This window comes from Mustela nivalis (assembly GCF_964662115.1).
Source record: "Mustela nivalis genome assembly, chromosome: 17".
NCBI lineage: Eukaryota > Metazoa > Chordata > Mammalia > Carnivora > Mustelidae > Mustela > Mustela nivalis.
Genome location: NC_139036.1, coordinates 27586033 through 27598163, shown reverse-complemented (window position 1 = coordinate 27598163; position 12131 = coordinate 27586033). Strand labels below are relative to the sequence as shown.

The following is a 12131-nucleotide window of genomic DNA, read 5'->3' as shown; positions in this document are numbered from 1 at the left end:
TCGAGACTTACATCCAGCTCTCTGCTCAGCAGGGAGCCTGCTTCCCTTCCCCCCTCTCTCTCTCTGCCTGCCTCTCTGCCTACTTGTGATCTCTGTCAAATAAATAAATAAAATCTTTAAAAAAAAAAAAAACAGTGGGGGGAAGACATGAGAACAGTGGTTGCCTCTGCATAGGATAGAAAAAAATTTAATTGGGAATAGGTGATGAGGGAAACTTCTTCAGTGATAAGCACGTTCTACATCTTGACAAAGATTTGGGTTACTTAGGTGTATATACTTGTCAAAGCTTAGCAAATGGACATAATACAGATGTGGTGGAAAAAAGGGCCACACGTACCCCAATGTTCATAGCGGCAATGTCCACAATAGCCAAATTATGGAAGGAGCCGAGATGCCCTTCAACAGACGAATGGATAAAGAAGATGTGGTCCATATATACACAAGGGATTATTACTCAGCCATCAGAAAGGATGAATACCCAACTTTTGCATCAACATGGATGGGACTGGAGGAGATTATGCTGAGTGAAATAAGTAAGTAGAGAAAGTCAATTATCGTACGGTTTCACTTACTTATGGAACATAAGGAATAGAGCGGAGGACATTAGAAGGAAAGAAAAAGTGAACTGGGGCAAACCGGAGGGGGAGATGAACCATGAAAGACTGTGGACTCTGAGAATCAATCTGAGGCTTTTAGGAGGGAAGAGGGTGGGGGTATTGGTAAGTGTTGTGGTGGGTATTAAGGAGGGGATGTATTGCATGGAGCAGTGGGTCCTGTACAAAAACAATGCATCTTGGAAACTGCATCCAAAACTAATGATTTTATGGTGACTAACATAACATAACTAACATAACACAATAAAAAAAATTTTTTTAAAGGAAGTAGACTTATTAAGATTTCAGTATCTAACTGTGTATATACTTTAACAAAAATTAATCAAATACTGAATTCTAGTTAATGCATACAAAAGTGGCTGGGGGAAAGTCTACTGATGTTTGCAGTTTACTTCAAAATGTGTTGAATGAGCGGCGTCTGGGTGGCTTAGATGGTTAAGCAACTGCCTTCAGCTCAGGTCATGATCCTGGAGTCCCAGGATCAAGTCCTGCATCGGGCTCCCTGCTCACTGGGGAGTCTGCTTCTCCCGCTACCTGCTCCCTTCTCATGCTCTCTCTCTCTCAAATAAATAAATGAAACCTTTTAAAAAATTCATGTTAAATAAATGTTAAAATGTGTTGAAAGAGATGGATGTGAAATAAAGGAAGTACCGTAAAATTTAACGCTTCGATCTAGGTGGTGAATATACTTGTTTTCACTGTAAAATTGTTTCAACTTTGCTCTGCATTTACAATTTTTGAAATCCATGGTTGACCAAGCTCTAGCCCACCACCACCTCTCAGACATCCTCCCCCAGCATTCGTCACCTTGCCTGCACACCTCCAGCTGAATGGCCTCCTTGCTGTTCTTGAATATAGAGGAAACATAATCCTTGCACAGAGTACTGGCTTTGAATGTTCCTCCATCAAATACCCAGAAGGATCACTCCTTCACACTTCTGCTCAAAAGATCTTTGAGAGAGGCCTTCCCTTCCCAGACCACCCTGTATGATACAACAACCCACTGCAACATCTACCACCGCACCCTAACACTCATCACCAGTTAGCATGCTACATGCTTGCTTTTTATCATCCTCCCCACCTACCTAGAATGGAAAATCCACAAGAAAAATGATTTTGTTCTGCTCATTGTTGTTTTCCCAGCACCTTGAACAGGGTCTGGCTTGTAAAAGGCAATCAATAAATCTTCACTGAGTGAATGAATTAATAAATAAATGGGGTAAATGTAAGTGGCATGGCTTTACAAGAATGCAATCTGACAAATCTATCAAGAGCCTTGGTGTATCTACTTTTATCGATCTCCCCAAACTACATGATCATAAAAATATGTATCTCAATATTCTTAAAGAAGAAAAAAAATTAAGAAATCTAAATCAATGTCCAACCATAAAGGAAAGAACATTTCCACCTCAGAGCCACTGACTTTACTGTATGCTATTCTAAGCTTACCCTCACTAAATCTTAATTTCTAGGCCACTTCCTTATTATTATGATCTCTTATTCTATTCTTCATATTACAACGTAAGTTGCATATTATTTTTATTTAAATCCATCTTTCCTACTTGCTCCATTTGACCAAATACCATGTCTATTTTGCTCAAAATTTATATTTTATCCCAGATCTGTGCTGAATAAATGAATGCCCTTTTTTTTCCCTTTTTCTTTTTTTAAGCAGGCTCCATGACCAGCGTGGAGCCCAGCATAGGGCTTGAACTCACAACCCTGAGATCAAGACCTGAGATGAGATCAAGTGTTTGAGGCTTAACCAACTGGCCACCCAAAAGCCCCAATAATGAACACCTTTTAAGTCCTCATAGTTCATGGCACCAAGTTGGTCTATGTGTAACACTGGGAGAAAAAATAAAATCAAGAATGTAAGTAGGAGGGGCGCCTGGGTGGCTCAGTGGGTTAAGCCTCTGTCTTCAGCTCAGGTCATGATCCCAGGGTCCTGGAATCGAGTCCCACATCGGGCTCTCTGCTCAGCAGGGAACCTGCTTCCCTCTCTCTCTCTCTCTCTGCCTGCCTCTCTGTCTATTTGTGATCTCTCTCTGACAAATAAATAAATAAAATCTTTAAAAAAAAAAAAAAGAATGTAAGTAGGACATATTAAGGTGACTACAATAAAAACTGAGATAACAGCTCATAGAATTCAAGGAATTGTGAAGGAAGAGCACAGAACAGCTTATTTTTTCATATGAATCACACACACCAAAAAAAAACTATTCGATTTTTAATCCACATACAATCTTGATTTTTTTTAAAGTTAAGGATTTTAAGCAAGAGAACCTATTATTTATATGACCAAAAAGAGGCAATGAGATTGTCAGGCATGAGTTGGAAAAGGGCCTGTTTATCCAGAACCTCAACAAATAATCATGCTTTCTTATGTGACATCAGATGTGTTGAGAGAAGGGACCTGACAGCTTGGGAAAGCGGGGAAGGCTGGTGTTTCCCTCCAGCCACCCCATATACAGAGTGGTGAGAATTGGGTAGTACAGCAACTACTTCTGGGCAGTTCTGATCCTAAGCGTACTCCACTTAACCATATGTCGAGACACCATTTAGGCCTTGTTCAAATTTGTGCAATTCATAAACAATTTTTTTAAAGGTGTAACCAGCATCTGTTTACTTTCTTAATCTGAGACTCACAGGTTATATAAAATCAAGAGAAGGGAACCCTGTTTCACAAACTTGAAGCAAAAAAATCAGGCTATGGCTTGGACAGGGATTGACTTTCCGCCCACTCACACGTACTCAAAAGCAAGTATGATTTATGGTCTGCAAAGATTCCCTAAGAGCCAGGATTATTTCTGGGTTGACCAACATAAGCTCCCCACTGTCTAGCACATGGTAACACTTAAATGATTACTGAATAACTGACGAGTGATAAACAAGTTTTGGAAGGGTTTAGTTAGTAATGGGTTACAGTCACAGTACTCTATAAAAGATGAAGAGTTGAAGGCACATCATAAGCTTGCATAATGAAAACTAAAACTGAACTGCCAAAGTACTCGCATGGCAAATCTTTTGCTATCACATTTGGGGAATAATGAAGTACAGCTCTAAGATCAGAGGCTTTGAACCTGAAGTCAGATAGAACTGGGTTTGAATTCCAATTCCAACTCTTATAAGCATATGACGTTACCACCTGTGAAACAGGGTAACTTCTACCTCACAGTCTACGACAGATGAGATTCTGTGTCTGTAAAATGCTTTGAACATAGTAAGAGCACAATCAATGTAACAGAAGGAGTTCATTTTCCCAACCTCCTAATTCTTGAAACAGTCCACACAGAACTATAATACTACAATAATAAACAACCAGCTACTGAATATTGCATGAAGAAAAGATTATTCGAGTCTCTCAAAATGCAATCTAGGCATAAGAATTACGTTAAAGGGCGCCTGGGTGGCTCAGTGGGTTAAAGTCTCTGCCTTCGGCTCAGGTTATAATCCCAGGGTCCTGGGATCGAGTCCCGCATCGGGCTCTCTGTTCAGCAGGGAGCCTGCTGCCTCCTCTCTCTCTCTGCCTGCCTCTCTGCCTACTTGTGATCTCTATCAACTAACTAAATAAAAATCTTAAAAAAAAAAAAAAGAATCATGTTAAAGAGGTCATTTAAATTACTCAGAAGACCTTTAAGTCACTCAGAGATAGACACAAGTTAACTTTAAAACTATTAAAACTGATACCTCTAATTATAACCGGAACAAGTGGGTAGTCTGAGTACTACCAAAGGAATGTACTCATTCCAGTCAACACCCCTAATCACACAGGCTCAACCTTCTTGTTAAAGCTCTAGCTTCCCCTCCACCTTCAAGTCTGTCAACAGTGTAATGGATCACAATATTGTATCTATTAATAAGAAAAAGTTACGTTTACAAAATCTCTTCCCCTGATCACAACCTAGAAGTTTTTCTCTTGGTAGGAAAAAAAAACAAACCACTACCTAATTTTAAGTTCTCTGTCTATGCCTTCAGTGTGATACTTAAATTATAAACAGCATTGCAGGGCCATGAAAAATGTCAACTACACATCCCAAAAGGCAAAAGAAAAAGGACAATCATTTCACGACACACCAGCATACTATCTCTGCAAAATAAAGCCAATCTTTAAAAATAAGAAATATAAAACCCCTAATCCTAAATAACTAATAGTATCATACATAATTACATGATTAGATGGAAGACCAAAGTTTATCAGCAGTGACTTATCGAGGACTAAATAACTTTTTACTTAAATTATTAAAGAACGATGAAGTCCAATGTGATCATTATTTAATAATCTTTATGCCACTGAGGCCAAATTCTATACTCAAGAACATCCTGAATTCCTTTAAATTTAACATAATATACTATGTTTTCCTATATACCTTTTAAGGAAGAATGATATTACCCAACAGAAGAGGTGGGAAAAACTCTAGCTGAAACACACACATACACAAGGGGGTTTGAAAAATTTAGTGAGTGAATTTATTAAAGGTACAAATAGCCCTGAGTCTCCAACTGCAAAAGAACCACAGAACAGAAGTCCACTGCCCACCCCGCCCCCGCCCCGATCCACTGGAGAGATCAGATATTTCGGCCAGGCCAGAATGTAAGTACAAGCCAAACTTTGCAATCTGTACTACGGGTCACTCAGCTGTGATCCTACCAAGCCTCCGTCTCTTTTAGGACATTTTATTTTTGGTCATCCCAAAGAGGAACATGTAGGATTTAAGAGGCAAACTGGGACCAACATTAGGCAATTTTAAACACTTATCATAATTGAAATTTATCTTTCATAGATACACAGACATAAAATAACCTTTGTTCAAATTCCTGTATTACATCATTATGTATGATCGCAGGAAAAAAGAGACACTCAAGCTTTTTCAATATAGGGAACAAATTATATAAATCAAGGAAAATCCAAATAATGGAATTATATGCAGCTTTTAAAATTCAATTTTAAAATAAAAGAAGCTCTATGAATACTGACATTATGAGTACAATACAGCAAGGTACAGACTAAGTTGTATAACGTGCTCCCATCTGTTAGGGAGGGCAGGGAGGCAGAAACAAATTTATTTATGTTTTTATTTACATAAAACATAGCTATAAGGATACATAGCAAACAAGAAACCCAGGGTGCCTCAAGAGGAAATGGGAGACAAGGATGAGAGGGAGTTTTTGTTTGTTTGTTTAAGATTTTATTTATTTGACAGAGAGATCACAAATAGGCAGAGAGGCAGGCAGAGAGACGGGGGAAGCAGGCTCCCTGCTAAGCAGAGGGCCCGATGCAGGGCCTGATCCCAGGACCCTGGGATCATAACCTGAGCCTAAGGTAGAGGCTTTAACCCTCTGAGCCACCCAGGTGCCCCAAGAGGGAGTTTTTTAACTTTTCATAACCTCGAGAATTTTGTGCCACATGACTTTTAACTGATTCAAAATACTGATTTTTAATGACTGCTAATTTTTTTTTTTATAATCTTTGGGGTCACTCCTCACACCCTAGCTCCGTAACCCTAGATTTTTTTTTTTAAGATTTTTTTTATTTATTTGACAGAGAGAGATCACAAGTAGATGGAGAGGTAGGCAGAGAGAGAGAGAGAGAGAGGGAAGCAGGCTCCCTGCTGAGCAGAGAGCCCAATGTGGGACTCGATCCCAGGACCCTGAGATCATGACCTGAGCCGAAGGCAGCGGCTTAACCCACTGAGCCACCCAGGCGCCCCTAATGACTGCTAATTTTAAAAAACAAAAGAAAAAGCCTTCTATAAGCTTGTTCACTCTTTTGGAAAAAAGGAGGGAAATAATAATAATACCTACTCAACAGAGTTACTAGGATGAAAAAATGAGATCTTGCATGTAAGGTGATTCCCACAATCCCTGGCCCGACATCACAAATCATTTACAGCCCCTCTATGCCCTCATTTGCCCCTTGTTCTTTGTGCCCTGTTACACACACAGCAGCCTCTCGGCAACTGCTAATGAAGTAAATGGATGAGACCTTACAGAAACTATGGCCAGGATTCACAGCAGTGAGCATGCTGCCCAGTATTATATCTTAGGGATTCAACCTTCTCCAGACTTACCGGAATGCTCCAGACCTGCATTCCATCACTGTAGCCGATCATAATCAGCAGAGGTGGCTCATTCCCAGTGCTGTGTATTTCATGAAATTCCAGATTTCTTGATGTATCTGCATGAGAATTAAGCCACAAAGAAGCAAATCAAAAAGAAAACAGCTACACTTCTTTAATATTATTAGTCTAATAATTGTTTATATTGTTTTTCAGTAAAAATTAAGTATTTGGAAGACATCATTTGTAAGAAAGTGAACAAGAAGCTGAAATTACAAAACCAGTAGTTGGGGTTTGTTTAACAGTACCTATAATTATTTGCACAAGTAAGATTTTTTTTTTTTTAATTCTCACTAGAGGGGCACCAGGGTGGCTCAATTGGTTGGACGCCTGCTTTTGGCTCAGGTTATGATATCTAGGTCCTGGAATCCACCCCCATGTTGGTCTCCCAGCTCAGTGGGGAGTCGGCTTCTCTCTCTCCCTCACACTCTCCCTCTCCTCCTGCTTGTGCTCATTCTGTCTCTCTCTCTCTCTCTCTCTCAAATGAATAAAATCTTTTTTTTTTTTTTTAAAGAGACTCCTTTAAAAAAAAATTCTCACTAGAGAACTTGGGAATATTAATACCAGGAACAAAACCAGAATCTATAAATGATACATGAAAAAAAAATTTACAAAAATTAATTAAATATAAATATGAAGTATAACCTACTAGATTTTCTAATATTTATATACTTAACAGTGGAAGACAAGTTATGTTCCTTCATATTTAAGAATTTAATTCTGATATACCTGAACACCAGGCATATGGTCCACTACAAGAGAATTATAGATACTTGTCTAATCACTTCCAATTCACATCAGTGAATATTAAGCATCTGTTATATAGTCAGTATTATAAAAGATATCCTTCCTGAACAAAATTATTGCACCTCACAAAACACGAATTCAAGCATTCTAGTCTCAAATCATGACCTTATCCTCTAGCAAGTTTTCTCAACCACTTCCATTACAATCCATTCTCTGACTTCATTAGGCCTTCTGGTCCACCAACAACCCTGCCTTCTCCCTATTTTTCAGACCACCTTATGTTGACTCTCCTTCCACCTTACGGTCTTTGATCAATCATCTCAGTAACTTCTGCCAATAGTCTACAGTCTGATCTCTCTTTATGGGCTCTCTGCATGGCACCCATCTTGCAAAATATCAATCCCAGACGAACCCAAGTACCTGCTATCTTCGTACATTCTACGGCAATCAAGTATGCTACAGGAATATCACACAATTAGACAGAATTTGGTGCCACTAAAATAAATTTATCTCTACAAACCTCACTGGACCCTCAAAACAGCACAGCACATTTTTTCTTTTTTCTAGAACTTCACCTATAATTTCTTCTATGACTTTCTTAAGCTTTCTCCAAGCCCGACTCCACCCAGTCTCTCCTTACTGAGCAGATGGTCTGTCACAGACGGCACAGAGAAACCAGAAATCTGTTGCTGAAGACCCAAGTGCGTTGGTACCACTCTGTTCTCATTCCATCCCATTACAAATAATTGTCTTTCCTTCTCTCTAGACTAAATTTCTGCATCTGCGCTTTGGATCCCATCCTCCCCAACCTTCTCAGGAGCCTTTTTCTAATCATTTCTTTCCTGTATCTTCCATACTTTCCATGCTACTAGATATTTTCAATGAGCACTTGAATATGCTGAAGTTTCTCCTACCTTTTAAAAAATTTCAAGTAAATCAGTGCCAGGGAAATTTAGATGTAAGTAACAAAGGTAAAATTACAGGAGTGGATAATGTAGAAGGACACTTTCATCATCATGGAACAGGGAAAGACTTCTTAATAGAACACCAAAAAATTCTTTGCATAAAAGATTGGCAAATTCTACCACATTATCTCTTACATTAAAATGGAGAAGTCCTGCTAATCATCAGCCACCCTTACCAGAAAAGTGAAAAGGCAAGCCACAGCAGGGGAGAAGAGACTCAGAACAAGTATAACCCCACAATGACTCATCTTGTACATGTAACAGTTAAAAATCAGTATGAAAAAGAGAAGTCACTAGAAAAACAGGCTGGAGACATGAAAAAACACTTCAGAAAGAAAACATTAAATAAATCCACCATCAATAAGCATGAAAAGTGGCTCAAACTCATTTGTAATTAAGGAAGTGCTGATTAAAACCACAATGACAAAACCAAGTGTTGGCGGGATGTAGAATAAAGTACTGCTTATTTTCTGCTAAGGAATGTAAATCAGTACAACCAGTTGGGAAAACAGTTTGACAACATATGCCCACATTGAAGATACAATGCCCTTTGACCAAGTAGCTCCAATCTAGGTATTTACTCATTAGAAAAAAGAGCAAATATACACCAAGAGACAAGCACAAAAATATTCACAGCAGCATTATTTGTGGGGTTTTTTTTAAGATTTTATTTTTTTAAGTATTCCCTACACCCAACGTGGGGCTCAAACTCACAACCCCAAGATCAAGAGTCACCAGCCAGGCTCAGTTAGCAGCATTACTTGATAAGAGCCAAAAGTTGGAATCAATCCAAATGTCTTCAAAAGGAAAGTGGACAAGCACAGCAGTATACTGAAACAATGGAACACTATTCACCACAGAAAAAGAATGAACCACTGTCATACATAACAGGCATGGACCTCACAGACAAAATGAGCAAGAGAAACCAGACACAAGAAAACGAGATAGCAAATAATTTCAACTGCAAAACCATGAAGCAATTAGGTAACAATATTCTATCTCTTACCCTAGGTGATGGTTACACAGGGGCTATAAAACTTTGTAAGACTTCATTCACTGATCTACCCTTTTGTATTATTTACCATGATATATTTGCACAATAAATAAGGCTTTAAAAAAATCATAAATTGAAACAATAAAACCCTCTCCCTTTACTTGACTTCATTACTGTCCTCTCCTTCTAGAAGATGAACTCCTTGATTAAGTTGTAATTATCATCTATACTTCATCTCTCATTCACCCCAAATCCATTTCAAAATGGTTTCTGCCCCCCAACACTCCTCCCAAGTAACTTCTGCTGTGGTCACCAGTAATCTCGAAGTTGTTGAATGCAATGTATGTTTTTCAAGTCCATCTTGTTAGACTATTTAGCAGCTATAACCAACGCTCCCCATCTTCTCCTTAAAATATTTTCCTTTGGTTTTCCAGGCATAACCCTCTCCTTGTTTTCCTCCTATCACTCTAATCAATCATTCTATAACCAAAATCCTTCCCCTGACTCATTCCTTTCCACCTACTCTTTAAATACTGGAGTTGTTCAAAGCTAACTAACTCCTAAACACTGTTCATGCAGTATAACCTCCAAAGTGGTCTCATTCCATCTACTGCTTCTCTTAGTATCTGCTAATGACTTGGTCAAAATGGGTTTTTGGATGTCTCAGTAGAAGATCAAATTCCACTCAAAAATCATGATTTCCAGGGCACCTGGGTGGCTCAGTGGGTTGGGCCTCTGCCTTCGGCTCAGGTCATGATCTCAGGGTCCTGGGATTGAGTCCCACATCAGGCTTTCTGCTCCGCAGGGAGCCTGCTTCCTCCTCTCTCTTTCTCCCTGCCTGCCTCTGCCTATTTGTGATCTCTGTCAAATAAATAAATAAAATCTTAAAAAAAAAAAAATCATGATTTCCTCCACAAACTGATCTTCCTCCAGGGTTCTCTATTTTGGTAAATAGCATGACTATCCAGCTAGTTGGCAAAGTCGGGAATCACCTTCTTCCTTTCCTCTAACAATAAATCTATCAGCAATCTATCACCTGTGTCTTCCTAAACAGCTCTTCGCTTACACTACCACTACCCTGTCCATTAAAACGTAAACTCCAAAAGCATAAAATGGCTTCCTACATCCATTGTTACCCACAAACTCCATACAAAAGAGTACTTTTTTACAAAATATAAATAATGACATATCTCCTCACCTCCATCCTCTATATTAGTGACTTCCTGTTGCCCAAATATAAAGATCAAAATGCTCAACATAGCTTCTAATCAGTAATTTTTAATACTGATTTTCATTTGACAGGAATTCACTAGTACAAAGTTAACAGCATATGATTCTATCTCCAGGAAAATTCAGAATTATAAACTTATTTTCCAAAGGTGTAATTCTCTTTACACCTAACATTTACATGGTCTTTTATAGTTTTCAATGTGCTGTGATATACAGATCAGCTAATCTGACAACAATCCTGCTTTATATATAGAGCAGGAGCCAACTTCATTTTATCATTGATGAGAAAAAGTTAGGTATAATGTACTCAAAGCTGAAAAGAAATCTCAGGATTCTTGACACTCAATCCAGTCATCTTTCTACTACAGCTACCATCTTGATCACAGGTTGTTACTTTTAGAAGGGCTCAAATGCCACATACAAAACCCTGAGATCATTACATGAACAAAATCTCCTTTTTCGTATTTTAGAGTCTGCCCAATAACTTGTACTATCTTTCATTCTCTAGATGGTGGTACAGCAGACTTTATCACTCTGGAATGGAACTCCTAATTTTGTAAAAATTGAGGTTATTCTTCAAAACTGTTACAGCTTTAAGTAATCCTTATTCTTTGACTTTTCTTTATATCCTCTATTATACCATCATTGGTTATTCTAACCATAACTGTTCTTTATCTTTTTTCCTGGTTTCTTTATCCTTATTTGCCCCCAAAATACAGACTTTACAGTCTTTCCTATAGAGACATGTAGCATTCTTCTGTGGTTTTAGTCAACTACAACATTCTCCTTTCATTCACCCATCCTCCAAAACCCTGACCACTCAGTATACTCTCTCTCCTTAGAAAAATGTTTGCAACTGGGGAACAGAGGCCCACTGGGTGTTCTGCTCATCTAAAAAATCAAGGTATAAAGTGAAATTAGATCTTTCTCCCAAACCAGCTGCTTCTGTATTCCATGTGTATATTAATAGCAGCAGTGTACTGCCAATACTCAGTCTAAAAACTGGAAAGTCATTTTTAGTAGATGCTAATAGGTGAATGAGGATTAAGGCAGGAAAGAACGTTCAACCAGAAGGCCCCGGGTACAAAGATCCTGAGGCATGAAAAGTTCTGTGCCATTAATAACCTGAAAGCCAAACAGGGCTGAAGCATAGCTTTTGAGGGAACATAGTTAGATGAGAAAAGGAGTAAGAAACTGAACCATTTGTGAGACATATAAGTGAAATGTCTAAGGGGTAGCTTACATGTGGAGCACTCCAGAGCTGCTTGCAGCTGCTATTGCCTTTGTATGCCCCACACACTTCTTACTCTATGCCACCCCCTTTTCTGGAAACTGATATTACTCCCCACTTAGCACAGGAACAGGCACATAACCAGCTGAGCCAATTCTAGTATTACATCCTTGGCCACTGGAACTATTCCAGTAACTGGAAGGTAATCTTTCTGGACACCCAATGAGTACG

The 12131-nt window shown here is 38.8% G+C and overlaps 1 protein-coding gene across 13 annotated transcripts in view; it reads right to left on the bottom strand.

Annotated features, from left to right (window-relative positions):
* The window catches only part of BCAS3 (BCAS3 microtubule associated cell migration factor), a 584337-nt gene that overhangs the window by 548786 nt on the left and 23420 nt on the right, over positions 1-12131 (bottom strand). For all 13 annotated transcript variants that reach the window (XR_014304944.1, XM_082707501.1, XM_082707499.1 and 10 more), the window contains exon 5: positions 6686-6792. Coding sequence is in view for 12 of the 13 variants with exons in the window: in XM_082707501.1 (XP_082563627.1) it covers positions 6686-6792 (107 nt within the window). In the remaining variant the exon portion in view is untranslated. The remainder of the gene's footprint in view (positions 1-6685; positions 6793-12131) is intronic.